Source organism: Buteo buteo, chromosome 1 (assembly GCF_964188355.1).
Source record: "Buteo buteo chromosome 1, bButBut1.hap1.1, whole genome shotgun sequence".
Taxonomy (NCBI): domain Eukaryota; kingdom Metazoa; phylum Chordata; class Aves; order Accipitriformes; family Accipitridae; genus Buteo; species Buteo buteo.
The window spans coordinates 29,855,555-29,878,696 of NC_134171.1; the positions used below are offsets into that span (position 1 = coordinate 29,855,555).

The 23,142-nt window shown below is 36.1% G+C and overlaps 1 protein-coding gene across 14 annotated transcripts in view; it reads left to right on the forward strand.

Moving 5' to 3' along the window:
• Positions 1–23,142, forward strand: part of DCUN1D4 (defective in cullin neddylation 1 domain containing 4) — a 39,243-nt gene that overhangs the window by 15,243 nt on the left and 858 nt on the right. For 6 of the 14 annotated variants that reach the window (XM_075025632.1, XM_075025651.1, XM_075025682.1 and 3 more), the window contains 7 exons: positions 3,227–3,341; positions 13,087–13,178; positions 15,609–15,679; positions 17,345–17,436; positions 18,331–18,439; positions 22,400–22,504; positions 22,965–23,067. In XM_075025632.1, coding sequence (XP_074881733.1) covers positions 3,271–3,341; positions 13,087–13,178; positions 15,609–15,679; positions 17,345–17,436; positions 18,331–18,439; positions 22,400–22,504; positions 22,965–23,067 — 643 coding nt within the window. In that variant the 5' untranslated portion in view covers positions 3,227–3,270. Of the gene's footprint in view, positions 1–1,878; positions 1,909–3,226; positions 3,342–13,086; positions 13,179–15,608; positions 15,680–17,344; positions 17,437–18,330; positions 18,440–22,399; positions 22,505–22,964; positions 23,068–23,142 lie in introns of all 14 variants that reach the window. The other 8 variants (XM_075025604.1, XM_075025622.1, XM_075025672.1 and 5 more) reach the window with 2 other exon arrangements.

Sequence of the window (23,142 nt, forward strand, 5' to 3'; positions counted from 1 at the left end):
TAAGCAAAAAACCCCAAACTCTGATAGGTTTTATCTTTAGATGGAAATAAAAGATAGAAATATTCTGTTGGTTTAACTTTCAGAATTTGTTACAGAGAAATTATAACTGCCCTTCAAATTCAGTATACCGAGTCCATTAACAAAAGGAAATACTTTTAAAGTAATGTTCCTATACTGTGTTTAGAGTTTAGAGATCATTCAACAGTAAAAACATAGTGAAGACTTGGTCCAGGCCTCAGTTATTAAGATGTTAAATCTCTGAAAGCATGTACAATATATTTGTCCAGCTGGTGTCTCTGTGTGTGTGTTTGTGCGTGAAGGCGGTATATGTGTGCATTTAATAGCCACTTAACAATTTCTGAGCTATCTCTTTTCTTCCCTTTTCTGTCAGTTTGAGAGCTGCAACTAGATACATTCAAACCAAGAAAGGGTACAAGTTTTGCGTATAAGTTATTGGAGAAATTGGGTTATGGTGAATTCTATTATAACTTTAAGCCTTTAAAACAAGTTCAGCGATCTTCCTAAAAATGGCCTATCATTTAATGAGGAGAAGACTTAAAGCAGGAATTCTTGGGTTAAATTCTTTGGTTTGTATGGGGTTGCAGATCTGACAAAATGATTTTCCTGTTCTATAACTGTTTTATTTTTACTTTTATTTATTTTATTTTCATCTTTTGCTATGCTTCTGTTTTCACAGAGGCCTTGCATATTTATTTTCCCAATCAAATAACCAGTAAACTGGACAAACCCTGGTGGGGGGAGGGTGGGTTGGTGGGTTTTCTTTCATTTTACCAGCATCCAATGCCTGTGGCCATCATAAATAGATTTTTTTTTTTTAATAGAAAGGCATTTAAAAATAATCAAATTGCTCTCAAAGGAATGAGATAGCTACAGGTTGTACTCAAGTACATACATATTTTCCAAAACAAGGTGTTCATTAGGACACGTTTTCATTTGTTAAGTTTAGCGTGTGTCTGAGTCTGCTGGCTGTCTCTAGCCATCTGTGAAGTTCTGCTGTCATCTTAAGTGTTTTTAGTTTGTGTAGGCTTTCAAAAAATACTGGCAGTCTTTAGAAATTTGATCTAAAAAGCCATAAATCATCAAACTTCCAGTAACTTACCGGAATACAATTTTGCGGTATCATTAATTTGCAGGATGGAACAAATAACACTGAGCAGGTCAGGTTCCTTAGTTTCTTTAATCTGGTTAGTTAAGTGGATCGGGCATACTGTGAGTTTTTGATGGTCTCTGGCTTACCTGTTTCAAATATATCTGATATTGGTGAGAAGGTAAATAATACTATTGTTAATTTCCTTTTGTAACATATTCTGGACAGTGCTTCTAGAAGTATATTCTTCTGACACAACCATTATGATTCTTTCATGTGATAGTAGTTTATGGAGTATAATGCTTGAAGTTTTTTGATAACTAGTTAAATTATAATTTGAATTTACAATACTCTTAAAACTTTCTTTCTAAAAGATAGTGTGGGTATGGCCATACTTTCCTGGGAGGATACTGGCGTGGGGGAGCTTCAGGGTAAAAAACCAAAACAAAACAAAACCAAAAAAACCACAGAATATATAGGAAGAATTTTTGAACTGTAAAGAGTATTTCTGGAACTAGGGAGATAATTTTCTTCTTAATAGAAAAGAATATAAAGGTAAGACCAAAGAAGGCATACTAAGCGCAAAAGCTTTTTTAGTTGAAACCAAATTAGTTCACCTTGATGTAAAAACTGGTTTGAACATCTTCCCTAATACTAGAATAATCCATAGTTTCATATGCATAATAGTTTCAGTGCATGTTTAAAATAAAGTACATGTAGCAAAGCCTGTGAGGCTGTAAGGTTCCTTACATGTGTTTCTCCTATAACAGGAGAGAGACTTTCAAAGATACGAAGAATAGGTAAGCAAAAGATTGCTGTTAGTATTTGTTGGGAATTGGGCCTCTATGATTTCAGTCTGCTCCCTTGGTGTCAAAAAGTAGAAGTTTCATTGCTTGCTTCTGTGCTGTGATTTAAAATAAAAGATTTTGTGGGCATCTTAATAAAGCATAGCTAAACTTGGATGCTGTTGAAGCTAAGAGAAGGTAGCTTAGGCATGCTGGAGTTCTTCATATTTTCTTGCAAGTTTCCTTGGCATTGCTTTGCGGCTGGATTTTTGTACCTCGCCTCTCTCTTCCTTTCCTTTTAAATTTCTCTGCATAACACTTAGAGCTTTGATAGCTCTTTGAGCTGCTCTTACACACACCTTTCTCAGGTGTCAATGTGGTCTCCAGTATATGAAAGTAGGACAAAATTTTGCCTGGAGTGTTAGCCTACTGTTTTCATGAGACAGCAAAGGCAATTTAACGACTTGCTGTGGTCAAAAGGGATGGTCCTGTGCTCTTTCTTGTGCTAATATACAGAAAGTTGTTATTCTTTTTTGCTTGGGTTAATTACCTACAGGTTTGGTGAGCTGGACTGGCACACTGAAGAGTCACCAGAGACATAGGAGTATGTAGTTGAGAGAAGGGAAGGGAAAGACTGCCACTTGATTTGCATCAGTGTCTTGAATTGGCTGTTTCCTACTTGGGGACCTTCATTCTTTGAGAACTGTCCAGTTCAAATGATCCAGCCAGCCACTTATTTTTTCCCCTAGTGGTTGCTGAATGTCTCTTCCCCACCCAACTGCCCTCCTTCCCCCCACCCCCCCCAAAAAAAAGAAAGAAAAGAAACAAAAAAAACCCCAAACCAAAGAACAAACAAAAAAATCTTTCCTACCCCTTGCTCTCTGTATCACAAAAAACTTGGGGCTTAAAAATAAAAAGGTTCTGTTTTCTAGAGGTAGGTGCTCTAGTTTTTGAGTCACGTCTGTATTTCCTACAGTAACGAATTACTCTTAGAAGTTCTGATTTGAATAAATGACTAAAAATAAGGATGGCTTTTTGAGGACTTAAAATACTTAGGGTAGTCACAGTTCTTGCCTTTTGTTAGACCGAAGTAGCACTAGCACTGCTGTACATGTTGGTATAGTACTTTTGGCCTTAACTGAAATCTGGTCATAGAACACCATGTAGAAGTGAGATGGATTTTGCTATTGAAAGGAGACATTTCTTTTGTAATCTTTAAATCCACTAACCTCCTCCCTTCCCTTCCCTTTGTAATATGCCTATTAGTGGACACAGTTTAACTGGTCTGCAACAGTTTCATTTCTTGTACTGGTGTTTTTAATTCCCTCTGTAGGAAGTCTTCGGTCTTGCAGTTCATCAGACTGCTTTAGTAAAGTGATGCCTCCAAGGAAAAAGAGGAGACCTGCAGCAGGAGATGATTTATCTGCTAAGAAAAGTAGACATGATGGGTATGTCATCTTACCATGAGCTAAGACTGATGGAATATCTGAAGTTCAACAGCTGATATGATCATGTTTTTAAATACTAATGGAAATGGTATTCAAATTTGCTTGGTTTCTTGATGTGGAACCATAGCCTGTGATTGAACGGTGGGATATTAATAAGCACATCTAGGTTCAGTTTCCATCTCGCCTTTTTCGAGTTGTACAAGAAGCTTGTAGGGAACTTCTCCTTGCTCTATTTTGCTAGCTGTCAAAATAGACACACTTGTTTGTTCAAAAACAACTTCTAAGAGATGCAATAATATCTTCCTGTATACATGCATGAGATCTGTATTGGGCATTCTCAATCTACAGCCTGTCAGAAAAGCGGCTGTAGTTGTAGCCCACTCGGCTCTTACCTGAAGTCCTGCTAGTCTCTCCCTGTCATGTAGTGATTTGATGCTGATTGTGTAAGGGAAAGGTGAAGATTGCCCAGGCAAGGTGATACCCGGTGGTGGAGTGGTGATTGAGGTGGTGCTGCTCAGCTTCCCTCTGGGCAACAGAAGCACAAGTGGGTTATAACTGTGTGCACGAGCAGTGTATTCTTTTGGCATAGGTGTTGCATAGCTGAGACTTCTGCAAGTGTTGGATTTTCAGTATGTGTGTGTTCAGTCAGCCTCAGTCATTCAGAAACCATTGAATGTGCTTCTTTTGTGCAAGATAGTCACTATTTATGTGCAGTGAATTCAGAACTTGTTGGAGTACAGGACTGTACACTCCTGCGTGATAGGTGCAGGACTGTCCTGACGTTGAAAAGTGACGTATACAGCCAGAAAGTTTGGTTGCCACTGCGTCAGTCAGTAGAATTTGAGCTCTGTTACATTCATGTATTACCGGTGACTCAGAAAACACATGCTACCATAACAAGTATCTTTAGGAAGGTAAAAAGATGCATTTCTCTCCTGACTGTCAGTGTGAAATCAGGCTGGGTGCTTTCCTTTTTATTCTCTAGCATGAGTCAGAAAAATGCTGGTAGCCAAATTAAGCCTCTGGTTATGCCTCTCTAACTCCATTGTGTTTAATAGGGTTGCACAACTGTAGCTGCACTGGAATTTATTAAATGATCTGTTGATGCAGAAGAAAAAAGATTTCAACTCTCCCTTTCATTGCTTTGCATACATAACACTATAAAGAACAAAAAAGCAGTACATGTTATTAATATATTTTTTACTGCTTTTCAGAAATAATAAAATATAAAAGCTAAATAGTTGATAGAGGACATTACAGCTTATTCAGAGATATGCATACAATATGGAAGTGAAACGAGGACAGAAAGTTTCTAGAATCAAAGTAGAGCGGTTCACGAAATTTAACTCCACCTTCCTTTGCCAAGACACTGATGGTAAAACAAAACAACCCAAACCCCCTAGAAAGTAAGGTTGTCTGCAAGTAAGAGATACTGATTTATGTAATTCAAGAAATTTATGAGAAACTGATTTCTTACTCTATCAGTAGTGTGTATATATATAATAACAACAACATAATAATCATTAGGAGCTTTTTGAAAGCATACTTTGAAGGATTTTTTTTTAATTTATTTATATCTGCCTTTCAGTTTATAACTAATGGATCTAGTTTTCATTCTACTGCTATGTAAGGCTTTATTAAAAGGAAGACCTCAGCCTGCTTTTAGAAGTGGAGGTGAAACCAGATCTGCCAGTCATGGGCCACAGGGGAATATCCTTCTCTGATGTCGTTCCAATTTTTATCTGTCTTCCTTCTAAAGGTTTTTGGGCTTTCTCTGCTTCCCAGTGTATAAGTTTCTTTTGTTTTGTGCTTCAAGAAAACAGTTTTTATTTCAGCATGGCTGGCAATATGAAATCATTTGCTGAACATGCAGCGCAGTCTTGGAACTTTATTTTCTTTCAAAGAAGGATTTCTTCAGATTTGGCTTATGCCCCTGTAACCTTCTGTGAACAAGTTATACAAAGAGCAAGCTGTCTGCTACTTCCATGGTTGTTTGTCAGGCAGAGCTCATGCCTGTCATGTTTGGTCTTTGGAGGTCAGACATTTCAGTTTGTCAAGCAGAAATCAATCTGAAATCAGGAACCTTTACAACGGTGTGCTGTAGCAGACCTAGTTATTTGCAAAGCTGCTTTCTCTTACATAGTATGCCCAGAATGCTGTGTATAATAAAAACAGTATGGATAGTGCAATGCCAGTTTATGGAATAAGGGGCTTCTAAGCCCAGTTCTTCATCATTGTTTCTGTTTTAGAGGCAGACTTCCTAGAAGCTGCATACTAGTAACTCAGGATAAGCCTTCAAGGGACATTAGCCTGTATGGATTCTGTATTAAGCAAAAATGGTAGTCTGTGTCTGTTCTTGAATGTCTGCTTGCAATGAAAAAATACAATGTGTGCTCTGCAGAAGAGACTGCATTTCCTAACAGAGATGATTTGTCACTTCAAATGCTTATGGAATGATGTAAGTTTTTTTATGTTTCTCAGTTACAGTGGCAAACTTATAGGGGCAACATTAGCAAATAAATCCAGTAATTGTGAGTCTCCTGTTTGCTTTCAGTGCAAAGATGATAGGTAGTAGTCTGAAGATTATCAAAGGAGTGTCATCATTAGTGGTGTTATCACACCTGAGACCAAATATTGATGATTCCTCCTGGTTTGTCCCTACAAAGGAGATTTATTTTTTTAATCCTTACATGGATAGTTTTGTTGAGTGATATTTTCAGTCTTCACTATTTGTGGTGTGTTCCAATAATCTCTTCAACTATGATAGTAATATTTTTGAGATATGTATTCTTTCCAGAAAGTTTATTTCAGCAGGGCTCTGTGCTAAAATAGAAGATGATTTCTAAGGCTCTTAAACTCATAAACTTAAATACATCTGATACCAGGGAGCTTGTAATAGCCTTCAGCCTCAGTTCCAGCCTGTTAGGGATATAGCCTCATCTTGGAAGGATTAGTGGAATAATGACACTGGCTATTGAGGAAAAAAAAATGTAGGAACAAATCTAGTTGTTAGTGAAGTTATTTGGAAATGCTGTTCTCATACATAGACTGATTATGGAAAACAAAGATTCCAAATATGTTCTTTAGCATCCCACCCTTATATAATAAGAGCTTGAATTCTGTTAATTAATGTTCATAACGTCACCTTGAACCATGAGTGCAGTGTTTCAGTGGGAGGGAATTTTTATACCGGATGATGTGTAATGAAAAGAACTTGGTGTATTCATTTCTGGACCACAGTAAGATTTATCTTGTCTTAAAGAATAGCTATTGGAAGTAAACAGTTTAGCATACACTTGCCAGAACATGATGACTTGAAGAGTTGGTTTGTATTTTCCTCTCGCTATCACAGTCTTGACTGTATTGTACTTAAAACTCGTATGGTATAAGGTATTCTCAAACTGGAGTTAAAAATATGTTTTCTGTACATTGCTCTTCTGTCACTGTCTTAAGGCTCTTATGAAAGGTAAAGCAAGTTTCATGTAAAGACACTTGCTAGGTAAGAATATAGTCTGCACTGTGCAATATCTGATGCTGTGTATCTGTTATACAGTCTCTAGACAAATACTGGCTTTTTCCGTAGGGGAAAATGAGCTGTATAACCTAATGTCTTCTCTTCTTTCTGATAGTCTCATTTAAAAAAATAATTATACTCCTTATTCCAGAATCAGGCTGAGAACAAAAATCTTACAGTAATGGATATTTGGACCTTAAAAGGATGAAAACTAGGAATATTTATCTGCTTCCCTGAAAATTATGTTTTCAAGCAATTAGATCTAGAGTCTAATTTATTCTGGATGTGTGTATGGACCACATAAGGGCTTGTTAACATGAAAAATAGGGTTTCTTTATTGAGTAATAAGTTCCGTCCTCTGTGGTAGAAAAACATAAGTTTTGAAAACACAGTCAACACACTATTACTAACATGGGAAAGTAAAATGGGATTCTACTAACCTTGAAAGTTTTCAAAACCTTTAGTGTTGAGAGGTGTTTTTTTGTTTTGTTGTCGTTTACCAACTGGTTTGGTCCTGCCCCATGCAAACAGCCTGTGTTACCAACTGTCAGAGATGTCTAGACCTTATTCCTTGAAGAAGAGGTTTTCAAGTATGCACAGGTATAATTCTCCCTTTTTATACACCTTTTCAGTGAACTTCACTTAATAGTTCTGAAGAGACTTAAACTGGACATGTGACTATCAGCATGTATGCTGTTATACATACTGCTCCTTAAGTAAGCCTGATGAAGTTCAAAACATTAATTTAAAAGTTTAAAGATGATTGTAAGCCTTTAAATAGGGAAAGATAAGACACATTCATTCATAAAACGTACCAGTCAAGTAAGTTTGTCCTGAGGGTTGCTTTAGGCAGTCTTTGTCATGCTTTGCAAATTGTAAAACATCTCTCCCTTCCCCCGCCCCTTGTTTCTACAGTATTTATGAAACTATTGCTAAAATCATACTTGTGAATGAATAGGTAAGGCTTTATAAAAATACTTTCATTGTGCTCTACTGATGAAAATTCTCAGCCAAAATTTTAAATTCATAAATTAGAATTAATCAAAGTAGTAGGGGGCATCTTCTTCAGTCAAAAGTTTGCATCTTTCAAAATATAAATAATCTGAAAGCAATTAGTTACTCATTTTGAAGCTCGAAGAAAATGGGGTAAAGGTTTTGAATAAGTTCTGGTTGCATAGAAACAAAGCTACTGTTGGTAAATTTCTTGATGTTTTCATCAGTACACACTGACCATCTGAAATCAGCAGGCTGTAGATCTTCATGAGGGGTTAACTTTTGACTTACCGTAATAATAAACTGTACCTTTTTTTTCTTTCTCCCCACTGTCTCCCCCCCCCCCCCCCTTTTCTCCCTTGCTGCTGTGGTAGGTGGAGCTCTAACAAATTCCAGTACATTTGAAGCATGCTCAGAGCAGGAGTAGATACCCAGCTTTGAAGAGTGCAGTAAATTGAAGGGAATTACCCTGATCTTGTTCTTTTTGCTGGCAGCAACCGCATACTCTTAGGATGACTTGCCTAGCCACCCCATAATAGCTGGATGGAATTTTCCTGCTTTTGCTTTCCCACCAAATCAGTTATGAATGGAGAAAAATAATCTGAAAAAGATATGGATGACAGTGTATTTAAAGAAATGTGAAAGGCCTAGACACTCAGGTTTTTTTAATTAGTTTGTTTACATCTATCTGTAGCACTTCCATTTATAAACTACATCGTCTCATCTTTATTGCAGGGATATTACAATTCCCTAGGTCATAAGAAAAAGATAAGTTAAAAAATGGATGTTATGAGTCAGCTATTAGGTCATGATAGAGATGTGAGCATTTCTGAGAAAATAACTTCATTTACATGTGGTTAAGTAGTTGATAATCACTTTTATAAAATTTAGGCAGGTTAATCTCATGTTGCTTTTTCCCTGCCCTGTCCCACATTCTTTCCTCTCTCTAGTTAAAATGGCTGTTAGAGAGATAATAAAAAAGAAAAAGCTAAATGCTCCTTAAGGGGATATTGGTTATAATATAAAGAAACATTTTTTGAAGGCTGCTGTCACTCTCCTGACACTGACAGTGTCATGTTACACTAATAAAAACTACTATTTTTTAATTGAAGATTTTTCTGAGTCATTGTACTTGCAGGCGGTCTCATGTCAGAGACAAGTATAGACTCTTTGCCCATAGGTAATTTTTTTTTTCCTTGCTGTTCCTGATGGGCAGCATCTCAGGGTTCAGAAATGAAAGGGTAATTCTAAATGCAAAGGCTCAGAGTTTGCTGTTGTCCAGTAGTGATAGGTATAGCAGACACTCTGGGGAAAAAGTTCTGCGTGCACCTTTCTAGCACTGGCGATGAAGAAAACATCCTTTAGCAATCCTGTTCCAGTGTGATCATTCTCTGATAGTAGTACAAATTCTGGTACAAAAAGTACCAGGTATACTCATTGGCTGTTCCTTTATGGAATGTGTCTGTGAGGTTTTTACTTTTTGGGTTTTTTTTCCCTTTCAGTGTTTGTTTTTTTTTTTTCTCCTCTAGGCTCTGAGCAGTATGTTCTTTCACTTCTGGTGTGTGATTGAAACTCTGCAGGTTCCTCTTATGGACCATCAATGCGTAAGCAAATTGCCAAACTATAACATGGTTGGCTTCATGGTTGTGTGTCTATTTGAAGGTACTGGTGCTGGTCATCTTGAGGAAGCTGTGAGCCATTGAGGACTTGCTGTTTCAAACTCGGATCTGTTCAGTAGATGCTTGGTCCTCCCAAAGTATTCAGATATCTAACCTGTGCACTCTGGCAGTTTGTATTTGTGTAGCAAGAGACACTGTCCTTAGCACAAAGACAAAGCACATCACCTTGCAGTATATACAGAGAAATTCCAAAGATATGAGAATTATTCTAAGATACAAAATGGATGCTAGATGTCTCTGGCAGTTTTTGTTTTTCTCCTCTGCACCTATGGTTCTTGAGATAATAAAATCTGTATTAATGATGATTCAGATGATGCAGTCTTTGGAATCACCTTTACCCTGTGCTGCCAGGTTGGGCTTGCTGTGATAATTGAACCAAGTTGTTCTAGGCTGTAATATCAGATACTTGTCTACTCGCTTGCTTGTATCTCCCTCTCATCTCGCTTCACCAAGCACTTCAGGGATTAGGAGTTTCTTGCTGATAGAACTAGCTGGTTTGGCTAGACTATGGGGAGAAACTCATTTGGTGTGTGGAGTAAGGAGGGGAAGAACAGGCTTCATCTTTATGCATGAGAAATCACTAATACTGGGTCTGCATTGGTGTTACTTATTTCTGTTATACTCCTTTTCAAGTGATCTTTGTCTTGCAGAATATGTGATCTGCTATTAGTTCCTTTAGGTTGAGAGAAAGGCATCTGAGATTCATCCAGACATTTTTGTTGCATGGTTTTATGCTCCTGGCCGTGCATGGTCTGTTTTCATTACAAATGTGATACGATGTCACCTGCAGTTTTAATGAACGTCTGGCTAATTAGCTTGTAGCAGCGACTGGGATAGCTCAAGACTATATCCTTTCTGATTTTATTTTCTGAATTTGTGAAGTAATTTCTCTTACTGGCAGAGGTTGGAAGATCTGTTATCAGTTCTGGTTTCTCAAAAATCAAACTCCAGTGGTCAGATACTGAGCTTTCTGAACAATTATAAGTTTGAGGCCAGAGTGTTTTGCTTGGAGTTACTTGGCCTTATGTTGGGCACATGGACTTACTAATGAATATCGTTGTTCCCTTCAGGTCCTAAACAATGACCTTAACCATAAGCACAAAAAGTGACTTTCAGTCCCTTATCAGTCCTATGAAAACTGAAAACTTGCTATGTGTAGATGTAGTGAATGTATAAAAAGGGCAGGTTTTTTTCTGTTCTCGTTCACCATTCCTCTTTCACATACTGCTGTCATTGGTGTCTTGGTTCAGGCTACAGTATTTAGCTCTGCCGCTTGTAGATGCAGGAATCATTTTTCTGAAATACCTGGATGACCTAGAGTGCTGTCAATAAATTTGTTTTGTGAGGGTTCCTTACCAAATCCACTGCTCACATACTGACAGATCATGTGTTGTTGAGTTACACGAACAAGCAGGGCAAGGCATTTGGTTATCATCCCTTCTTAAGAAAAGACATTGATTCTTGTGATGAAATGTCCGTCTTTGGGAACCACATTAGCTTTGCGTGTCCTAGGTCCCAGCAGTGCTCTTCCAGACTTCTTGAATAAATAGAATAGAATAAAAGATGTTGGCTAGCTCCTGCTACAATCAGTTTTCCACTTGGTAGTCCAGTTAGTGTTTGTCACGTTTGTTTGCTACAAAAAAGGGGATACTGAATAATTAGACCTTTACCAAAGTGGCAGAACGCCACCTTTCTTTGACTCAAGACATTTTTTTTATTCCTCTGAATTCAGAATAGCCTAGAAAATACTGGATAGGTCTTTCATAATCACAGTTCATTCTGCAAGTATGAGAATGTTAAGTTAACAGACCTGTTTTTTAAAAAAAAATAAAATTGTTCCAACTCCGACTTATACCTTCTAGCTTGGTTGTTTACTCAGTGGGCAGTGCTGTCAGCCTGTTCCTTTGCAACTGCAGTAAAGCTTATATAAAGTAGGTAATTCAAATTGAAAAAAGTGTTTTCAAAATGAAAATTAAAAAAAAGACCCCTACAAATTGTAGGTATGTGAATATAAGTGTTTGAGACATGTATGGCTGGCATTTTTCTGCAGTGTTTCACTTTGCTGCAGGTCAGTGTGTTTCAGTAGAGTGTTAATTTTTCTTTCCACTTTGAAATTTCTTAAGAGACTCATTTGTATTTGTTGTCCAATTAGCAATTTATCATTTTGCTCTGACTACTTCTAATGGTTAATTGCTTTAAAGGAACTATGACAATAAACGTGAAGTAGTTCTTTGAATTACTGACAGAATGATCTGTGTGCTGGTAACTTCTAGCTAGTTTCTCATGGCTGATAGCTGAGCTAGATGGAGAATAGTAGGATCAGTGTACTCTAAGCTCGTAAGTATAGACATCTTTTACATGTCTTTCTAGAAATGGTGATGAAATTGACTCAAAATTAATTTCATCAAGTTGTTTCAGAATTCTCCTTGAACCAATTAGCCACTTTGTTGTCCTCCCCCAGCAGGGTTTGACACTGTAAGAAGAAGGGCTGCATGCTTGGAACATGTACAGAGCCGTTCTTGGCTACATCCTCTAGTCTAAGCCATTTGTTGCTCGGCTCTTTTCAGCCTTTATGAGTCCAAGGTACTGCAGAGTGGTGGAAATGGATCAGAGAATGCATATGCAGCAGTGAACAACTACTTGGACTGCTGAGTCTTTCCTCTAACAGGCACAAATGGTATTGTCTCTGTTTCAAAAAAGTGTAAACAGGGTGAAATAACTCATCAACTTCTGCTATGCCTTCCATGCTTTAGGTGTTTCAGATGTTAAATGGAGGAGCCTGGTACTTCAGTATTGTTTCCTGAATGTAGTTAAAATTCCTTGTGCTTCTTGTTGAAGGAGACCATTACCTTGCTGGTCATCTCTGGGGATAAGGGCCACTATGGATCTAGCTTTTCAGATAACTGTTTACCCTGTGATGAATGAGGTTCCTTGAGTTATTGTCAGTGAGGACCTGTAACCTGTTCTCTGTGGTTCTTTTGTGTTACCAACTGGCTTCAGAATAATGCAAGCGTGAGTCGTGTCTATTTTGGCCTTTATGCCTTTTATAGGATTTTTTGAGGAGGCAAAAGGAGTATGTGCAGTTCTCCTTAGTTAATAATTCGAAGTGCACGATGTATGTGTGCGCCTACAGGTAGGACCTGTGTTGACTGTGACATGGAATTACTCTAGGTTTAGACCCACAGCCAAGTTGCAACCCATCAGTTGATTGTGGTAACTGATAGTGTGCACAAGTCTTACTTGAATTTACACAAAGCAGAATTTACAACCTCCTTGAGGTTGAATTTGAACTAGTCTGTATTTGTTGTAAGGAAATTTTATGTACATGGATAACAATTATGAATCAGTTGAAGTATGACAGACTGAACAAACACAGTGTTTAGGTTCAGTGATTCTTACTCTGTTAAACAGTGTCCCAAATGACTGGATATGAGGACAGTATGTTGGGTAAACTGGTTCATGAAAGGAAAAATGTTGCTGTTTACGGTGGCTGTTGACTAAAAGATTGCTTTTAAAAAACTGATGAATTAATTACTTGTTTCTCTCTCTTTTTTTAAAGTATGTATAGAAAATATGATTCAACTAGAATAAAAGCAGAGGAAGAAGTCTTTTCAAGTAAGAGATGCTTAGAATGGTTCTATGAATATGCAGGTAAGGGTGAAATGCAAATTTCCTCCTAATTTAATTTACACTGGAATATAAAAATTTCATTAACTGAGCTTTTCCAAAACTGAATATAGAGGCTTTTTTTTTTTTAAAAAAAGTCTTAAAGAAGCGTTTCTTATGTTCTGTGTAGCGTGAAGTTGAAGAGTTCAAGGGGCAATTTTGTCTTTGTCTCTGTTCTATAAAAAGAATACAGAAGATGTGGAACTTAAAATATTTTGGAACATGTATACTCGCTATTCAAATCTATAGTTAAAGCTGTACTTCTGTCCAAAATTTTTTACCTCTCTGGCTTTAGAAGTTTTGTCATCTGCCGTGTTATTGCTGAATAGTACAGAATTATGCTTCAGGAGAAGTGTGTCTTTAATTAAAAAAAAAAAAAAAAAAAAGGTGGGGGAGGTGGTAACATTAGTTTTGTTCCTAGTGAATCTGGTGCTTATGGTTATGGTTTCAAGGAAAGAAGTGAATAAATTCAAGTATCCCATACTAGTCTTGTCTTCATACAGTTTTCCATCACAAGGTATAGGGAAGGTAGACTGAATTATTTACTCTTGCCCTTGTGTATGAGAACTTTCTTCAGGCTTTACTTCTAGGACTGTTAATTATGATCTGTGGTCACAAAAGATGATCCTTTAATAATGAAGTTGGTGGTTGTATTCATTTTTTTACACGTGGTTTTCTGAATGAGAACTTGAAGCATGGAGAAAAATGATCTCATGACTATAAAGACCAAAAGGAAATGAAAGAGGTGATTGACAAAGAAAATAAGGTCATCTTCCAGTTTTCTGATGCTGTCTTGGATAATGTTGCTCACAGCTTGTTCTGTTTTCTCTACTTCTTACGCATAATGAAGAGTGACTTAATTGGATGTAATAAAATATTTTTTTTCTTTAATAAAATCACATAAACTAAATTAAATACTTTGAGATCTCACTTGTCTGTGGCAGTCTGTGAGAGAAGATTCAGACAAATTCAAGCCAAATCTAACCTGTTAGATTCTCTGCCTTTCTGACCAGCTTGATTTATTTTTTTACTCTAGCAACAGGGATAACTAATTTTTGTCAAGACTTTCATGGAAAGAAGGGATGAAAGGAAGGCTGTATATGAAAGAACTTTTGGGTTTTCATTGGATGCATACACCAAGATAAAACAGAAAAGCAGAGAGTATAATTCTGTTTACAGTGTTGAGTAACATTCTAAAAAATGAATTTTCAAAGAATACTCTTTTGTGTTTTTGCTTCATAAGTCTTCTCCTTTATATATGCACAGTTGACGCTGCATTTTTTTTTCCTAGTGTGTCTTTACATTACAGAATGAGTCTTTTTAAAGACTGTGTACACTCAGAGAACTGTGAGAGGATGTCATGAGAAGATGGGAAAAGATATAATTAAACCTTGTTATTTCTAGAATAGTAGGTCACCTAATAATAAAACATAGATTGATCTTCCCTTTATAAAACCTCTTTTTTTGCACATGTGATCTTTATATTGGATGAAAGTAGGCATTTCAGCTTCTAATTTTTTTTTCCCAAATGAGCCCTTTTAAACATGAGTAAAATAATTCTAACAAAATAGTCCGAAGACTTAAAATTTACTTAAAAAAATAGAATTGCTCAGTACAATTCTTAATGCCTGTATAATTTTTCAATAGAGTATTGTAGAAGTAGCATATATAATGTAACATCAAATATCTTGATTTAACAGCATGTTTTAGTAGTAGTGCATTTTAATGTCATCTATTTTTTGCACCTTTTTTTTCCTTTTAAGTTGGCAAAGAAATAGCTGTAATTTATGTCTTCCTTTCCCCCTGAAGTTACTAAAATTCAGATAATATGTGGCCGTGGTATAGCAACATGAATAAACAGGAGCACGAGATTTTTATTTTAGGGTCTTTTTTTCTAGGTAACTTTACATAAAGATAGTATTTGACACAATAAAGAATGACATTCTGGGAATGATAATGTATTGTATACTGTATAGTGATGCATCACATTATTATGTGATATGATCTTATGATAACAGTAGAGATTCAAACCAAGAAATGAGTTTCACCAACCATCATCCACTCATTTAACTGTGGTAAATTTCATGGATGTTCTGCTTGTCTTAAGTGCATTCTTAAAGGTCTTATTAATTTACTCTTCCAAGATTATCGCAATAAGTGGGTAGAATAAAGGATATTGTCAGGAATGGAAGTTGTTTCACAGTTTTTCTGTCTCTGTTTCCAAAGGTGAGATAAAGATTTAAGTGTATCCAAGTCTGATAGTAAGTGTGGAAATATTTATTGCATGTTAAAATAAACAAACAAAAAACCTATATGGAAGTTCAGATTGTACTGCGTGATTGCACTTCTCTTGTGCTGTAAAGGTCAGACTGTTTTAATTTTCAGTGATTAAGTAAAATGCATTTTTTTTTGCAGGCGCTGATGACATTGTAGGGCCAGAAGGTATGGAGAAATTTTGTGAAGACATTGGAGTTGAACCAGAAAATGTAAGTTCAGAGTCTATCCAAAAGATGCCTAATCTGCTATGATGTATATGAGCCAGTCTTGTATCTCTTTATTTTTCCATCAAGAATTACTTGGTGGAGTAAGGAAAAACTTGGAAGTTTTAAAAAAAATTAAAGAAATAGGAACGAGGGGGGTTTATATACACATTTGGAAACAACTTGCCTTTATTTTAAAACCCAGACTGTTAACCTGTAAAAACTCCATTTTGTCTTTGCTGCCACCCCTTCTTTTTCACTTTCTTAACCCCTCAAAAAAGAAAGATATTTAAAACAAAAGAAAAAAAAAAAAAGAAGAAAAAAGCTGATGGTTGTCTTTTCTGAAACAATGAGACAAGACTGGCGATTTAATGTAGCAACTACAAAACTACAAAGTAACGATTTCTTTGGGTTTTCTAGGAAAGAAATTTCAAATATTGTGAGCAATATTAGCACTCCCATTATGCCATTTCAAAACACAACTAAGGAAAAAATAAAATTAAATATATATATTTTATATGTATGTATATGTAGAAGTAAATAAAATTTAAAAAGGAATAGTTGTGCCTTTTACAAGCTTTTTCCTAGTGTCTAATTTTTGCACTTTAAATGTATATGCAAGTCTCATCTTTTGTGGATTCATAAAGCATCATCTCTGACTGAGTAAAATGAGAATTGTGGTTTTGAAAGATTTACTGGAAATATAAGATATAATTTGCTAATTTTGGCATTTATAGTATAATAAACCCTTGAAATTTATGCAGACATCTGGGTATATAAGTAGGTAATGCGATTCGCATTAAAAACCATGTAGAGCTTCACTAACATTAGCTGGTTAATGGCTGATTTGCAAGTTTAAATAACTTGATTATGTTTTTCTTCTAGTCTGCAGGGTCAGTTGTCCTGCAGGTTTTTCCATCTATATATCAGAAATGGTTTCTTAAGTTCCTGAATAAGATAGTAATCTTACGGTATCGCTTTATCTAAATTCTTCATTGCTTCAGTCTTCTGTGTGAGATGTGGAGAGGACTCTATGTTTCCTTTTGGGCAATACTGAAGTATTTATGTATCAGCCTCTGTTCTGATGTGTGTTAATGTTAGCTCACCTAGCTTTACTTAACATCTACTTGAATTATACTGTATGTTCAGACCTGCAAAATCAAGTAGGCTGACTGTACCCTGGGGTAGCTGGATTCAGCTGGGACCATTATTAGCTTTAGAATAATTGGATTTCACAGAGCTCATGTATTGTAACTGTTGCTCAGCTAGATGAGAGTTTAACAAATGTCAAATGTAACTTGTTGTCAAATTGGTACTTAAATTTTGGAGTTGTTTTGGGAAACCTCTTCTGCAGCTTTTGCACCAACTCATCTTCCTCGTTGCACTGCTCACCGGATGACTCTGCGTGCTCCCTTGAAGTAAGGTGGCTACTGGTAACTTGGGTGGATGTTCACTCTGTATCTTTGCATTGTTATCTTCTCTTTGGATAGTGTACAGGTTTGTCACTTTCAGGGTTTTTAACTTTTAAAATAGTGTAGCAAAGATCTGAACATCCCATTTATACGAGTAAAGCGTTTGTAGCCTACTAAACAGCAGTTGTTTGAAAAACTGTGTGGATCTTTTTGTTAATTCTTTTCAGTCTTTTTTTTTTTTTTTTCCTCTTTAAAACAGGTAGTTATGCTTGTGCTAGCATGGAAGTTGGATGCACAAAACATGGGCTACTTTACATTACAAGAATGGTTAAAAGGAATGACATCGCTACAGTAAGTGCTTTGAAAAACCTCTTAAGTTTGTTATAGTAAACCCAGTTTTTTAGAAAAAATACATTTGATGTTTTGACTTAAAATACCTAAAGCAGAGAGCTCTACTGTGAAGTAGAAGCCATACATTTTTGGTCCTATTTATGGTGGTATGACCACTTAGAGACAACTTGAAAACGGACAGCTGCACATTTAAATACAGTTGGATTAAAATGTCTGCAGTCTCAAGAAAACAGAAATGTTGTGAAGTTCAACATTGTTTCTGTCCCCAAGGACATCTATCTTTGTCACTGGATTGGACCTATCTATTAGATATTGGTATGTTGTTAGAGCATGTGTAGTTTAAAATGCTAAATAATACAAACCCTTTCTGTGGCTGCATTGCCATGTTCTTTCTAAAAGTTGCTTTCTTCAGTTGAGAGCTTGCCTTCATGGTATAATTAACATAAATGTAGTTGACTAATCACATGTTTCAGGGAGAGTTGGAGAAAGACCTGTGTTTTCACTTATCTTCCAGAACAGAATCACTAAAACTGTGTAGGAAGTTACATAGTTTCAGCAAAACTATAGAAGTATTGTTTCACTCCTGTGGTTTGCTGGTTGTTTGCCATGTGTAGACAAGCTCTTGGTTTAATCTGTCGGAGAGTACATTTTCTACAAAGCCAAACAAATTTTTGTCAGAGTACCAGTGTAAGACTTTACTACTTTAGCTAAATCCGTTACACACTGTGGGTTTAATCAAGGCATTTTATGCAGACAAACTTATAAACACGCCTTTGTAGAGAGTGATGTATTTTGAACATATTGATGGGGATATGTGTTAAAGATACTTTTCTAAAACATCGGACATCTGTATAAGAATGCAGACTCTAAACTGACTTTGTGCTTTTCTTGTAGATGTGATACTACAGAAAAATTGAGAAATTCTCTGGATTACTTGAGATCTTTATTAAATGAGCCCACCAATTTTAAACTTATTTATAGATATGCATTTGACTTTGCACGGGTAAGTACTGTGGAAGACGAGCATCTGAAATTAAAACTTTACTTTCATAAGTAATAATTGAAAGACTGTCTACTTCTAAGTATGTTTCCCTTAAGATACCGCCCAAGATTGCTTCAAACAAATGGAACTGTTTGTGTTCTAAAAAAGTATATGCAAAATGGCAGAACTGGAAAAGGAGAGTAATAGGATGCTTGATGTTCAGTGGTTTAGTGTTTTGATGTGTTTTGTTACCTCTCTGCTTCAAGCTATTTTGTGACTTCAAGGAAATAATTTAGGCCCTATTCTGTTGCATATTGGAGCTTTGCCACTTACTGCCACTGGCTTTATAATTACGCTGGTTTTTCTTCTTACCATTTGAATTTTGTGAGCATAAACATACTTAAAACAGGAGGGCACTTCAGGCATTTCTGCAGGTGGTAAAAATAACTAACATGATAAAAGCTGGACATGATATAATATAAATACTGGTTCAGAAGACTGTTGGAAAGTCATTAATGATGTTCTCAGTATTTATTAAACAATATCCTCCTACCAGTCTTCCTACTATAAAATATGTATTGATAAAATTGTACCTGGTATTGGAACCCAAAATATGCATAAGACTATTCCTACTTAAAGGGCACAATAAAAGAATTTTAATTTTCTGAATTAACATTTTGACATGGAATTTGGACACCCATCTTCCTAATGTGATGGAATGTACAGAAGATTTAATGTAAAAATGATCACAGGCAAAACTGAAGCTCAGATTTCAGTGCAGGAGAACCAAAAGCACCAAGAAAATTTGCAGCAAAAAATGTAACGTGAGAAAAATAATAAGAAGAAATTTAACTGATAGCAATTCTGATAGTTAAGTCTGTTATAAGTAACTCAGATTTGTGGTATATCAGTGCTTTCTCCATGTGAGCATGCAGAGATTCATGGTAGCTCACTTTTAACCAAGGAAACCTACAGCTGAATATGACAGAATGGATGGTATTAGTTAGTATGAGGAAAAAAAGCCATATCCACATCTTAATTCCTCCTTTGCTATGTGAAGATTTATTCTGCTGGTTTTGCTCAGCATAAAATGCAAAGGCTAGAAATAACTAACATTGCCAAAGAAGTTCAAGATGCTGATGAAATATTTGGAATAGATTAAAAAATGTTTTAGTAGTAGCAAATCTGCACCAGCCGATGGCCTGTCAAAAGTAAGTGCAGAAACGTAAAAGAGGATAGTGGGTGGAGTTTTTTCAAAAGGTACCAAATTGATGTGACAAACAGTGGCCTTGAAAAAGAACTTAAATATTGAGACGCAGATGGTGTGACATCATTTGTGACAAAAAAAACCCCGATTGATATGCCTTTGACTTGCAGTTTACAACAAGGGAATTGTCAAAACAATATTGGATTAATAGAATTATTGAACTTTTAATACTATAGAGCCAGGGGAAGTCTGTAGGAGAATGGCAACTAGTAAGACTAGCAATGAATGCTGACAAGGGCTGATAAGTTTATCTAGATGTGGCAGATGAATCTGTACATAATTTTTATCACAATAATTGAAGTGATGGATATAAAAAAGCTGATGGGAGCAGTTTTGGGTTTTCATTCAGAAGATTGTGTAATTTCCATCCTAAGGGTAATCATTTCAGGGAAATGCTCCATGGCAAAAAACCCACTTTTCTAAACTTCTGAAGTTTTAAGAGAGAATTTTTGAAAGCATCTGTTGTAATTTGGTATTTAGAGTTAGTTTGTCAATAAAAATAAGCATCATCGAGGTTTTATGTGGCATGCACGATTTAAGTCAGCATGGATTTGAGGAAGTAATTTAAAACACCATATGTTGGTATTAAGCACAAATACATTCCTTGGTCCCTGTTCCCCATTGTCATTGCCAAGTTTGAGAACATACAGATGCATGTATTTCATGGCTTAAATAGGTCTTTTATCTGAAATATTGGGAAAGAAAAAAATCTCAGAAAGACTGTCTATGATCAATGTAAAACAAATACTGAAATTTATCAGAGTTTGTTAATATATTCTTTCCACTGTATCCAAGAAAGAGAATATAAGTATCTGGAATGCATGTTAAGAATGAAATTGGAGCATCTGTCATGGCAGAGGTGCCATTAGGCAGTTGGAGGTGGGTATAAAGGGCTTAACTGAACAATTTGTTCTGAACAGTAGTCTGAGAGGGAGAGTGTAGAAACTTCACAATGTAAGGCATGTAAAACCAGCATGGCCAAAGTAAAGGCAACAGAGCCTGATTTCATTAACACTTGAATGTGTGTGAAGAATTCAGAGTATAAACAGTATGGAAAATAAAATGTATTCTCACAGCAGTATGATATCTGCTTAAAGGTGTTTGTGACAGAAGTGTAAATGGGCTTTGGAAAGAGGCTTAGTTTTTGGAACTATTTGATGTTGCAAGACAATGAAAGAATTGTATCATATTAATAAAAAAATACCTTTGCAGGTTTGTTTTTCAGCTTTATTACTAATTGAAAAGCTTTCTTCGTCCTGGAATTTACTTTTTTTCCTCTAGATCGGACTGAGTGAAGTTCCTCTTGTATTTAGTGACCAGAATGTAAAACAGCTTCTGATGTTTTCAGAGTTGCTGGCCTCCCCACTTTCCTTCCAAAACGAATCTGCATTAAATCCTGTCTACACAGTTTTAGAATTGAGGTGTATTTTGTGTGAAATGGGTTTCAAGAAGAGAGGATGACCTCGTGGCTAAGGCATTCAGTTGTTGTCTGAGAACGGGGATTTCGCTCTACCACATCCTTCCTACATGATAGAAGACAATTCAGTTATGTTTTGAGCTTGTTTTTTTTAATAAAGATGCGTATTCTGGAATACATAAAACTGCACTTGTACAGGTGAGACATAGGGCTCAGTTCCCTTTGTCTTGGGTAGCTGTCTTGCACTGTTCTATTAGGCACTCCCTGTATCCTGGATATCCCGATATCCCTGTTTTTTCTTAATTTAGACTTTGCAGTCTGCAATCATGAGTACATATAGAGAGATCAAGGTCTACAGTAGCTAATGTGGAACTTTATTTTATTGTGATTTCATTAATTTCTGAATTTGTAGCTTAATGCTATAACCAAGGCATAAAATAAAGGGTGGGGTTTTACATGCCATCTCTCACCAAAATTTGTTTAATTTCAAGGCAACAAATGTAGATGGATAAACTACTTAAGATAACAAAATGGAATCTTACATGCACAGGCGTTACTTTTGAGATGTGCAGAAGTTGTGTTATCAAATATATTAACTTTCCCACTGATCAGATGCAGTGAGTCTGCTGGGTACAGATGATGCTTCTTTCTCTTGACAGAAACAAAAAAATAATGCCCTAAGCCTTAATATACTACTGCTACATTGAACTAAAACTGGGACAGTTAACTGAGAGGAGTCTCCATGTACTAGTATATTATGTTCTCTCTGCTCATTTGATAATTAATTTAATCTGAATTTCATGTAATCAGTAGAATAAGAGAACAAAGAACCTCCTTGGCTCACCCTTGCATAGTCAGTGTTACTTGATAGCTACTTAACTATCTCATGACAGTTCATACAGTTGTAATAGTGCAGGAAATATGTGCAGCGATACTATTTTAAGAGACATACGGCTATGCAGAGGCGTATGTGCAAACATGGGTATGGGTCTAATGGCAGTTGCTTTCTAGAAAGGTCTGAAGTCACAAACAGGAGCATATGCCTCATCTGCAATAGCGGTGACAGTTTTTTGCGAAAGTCGATAGAAAGCAACATCTCTGTATAGAAGGACATTAGCTATGAGGAAGGAAATTTTACTAGGAAGTTGTGTTTTCTTACACTGTTAGATACTGCTATTTATTATTTATTTGTTAGTTTATTTTATGTATGGGTGAGCTGTAGTACAGGCGGTCGGGGAGGTGAAAAATCCTGAAATCATGCTCTTTTTTCATTTTTGACCATTTCCTTTTTATGCAGGAGAAGGACCAGCGCAGCCTAGATATCAATACTGCCAAGTGTATGTTGGGCCTTCTTTTAGGAAAAACATGGTCCCTTTTTCCAGTGTTTCACCAGTTTCTAGAGGTACGAAGTTTGAAACAGAATTACATTTTTTTTGATCTGTCTTTTCTGATACTTTAACTAGAGGTAGAATGAACAGTAAGATTTTTTTGTTTTGGTTCAGAATATACTAACCCCCAAAGTAGCACTTGTAACTGGTTATCTTACCTTTCTTCCTTTTCCCCAAATCCCCATTCTGTTAAGGTTTGTTTAGTGCAGGACACAGTATAGAATGTCTTTGATTTGCTTTTGGACTTTCATTTTATTGCTATATGTTTGTCCACTAAAATATGTCTTAAATCGGAAACAGGAATTATTCAACACAAGTTTGACTATGTAGCGGTTTCTTTATTCCTGTTTAGTTTTAGATGGCATGCAGATTTAAATAATAGTTGATCACAAGGTTTAAATTTTCAGTAAGAAAATCTGCATTTCAGGGAGTTGAAAATATATTTTAGTAACTTCTGCTTCTTGCCTTAAGCAGCAATCAAAATACAAAGTTATCAATAAGGACCAATGGTGTAACGTTCTTGAATTCAGCAGAACAATTAACCTTGACCTCAGTAACTATGATGAAGATGGAGCCTGTAAGTACTACCATATGTTGGTGTTCTAAAAAAATTTATTTCTCTGAGCTTAATCATTCAGTGTCCTTTTACAAA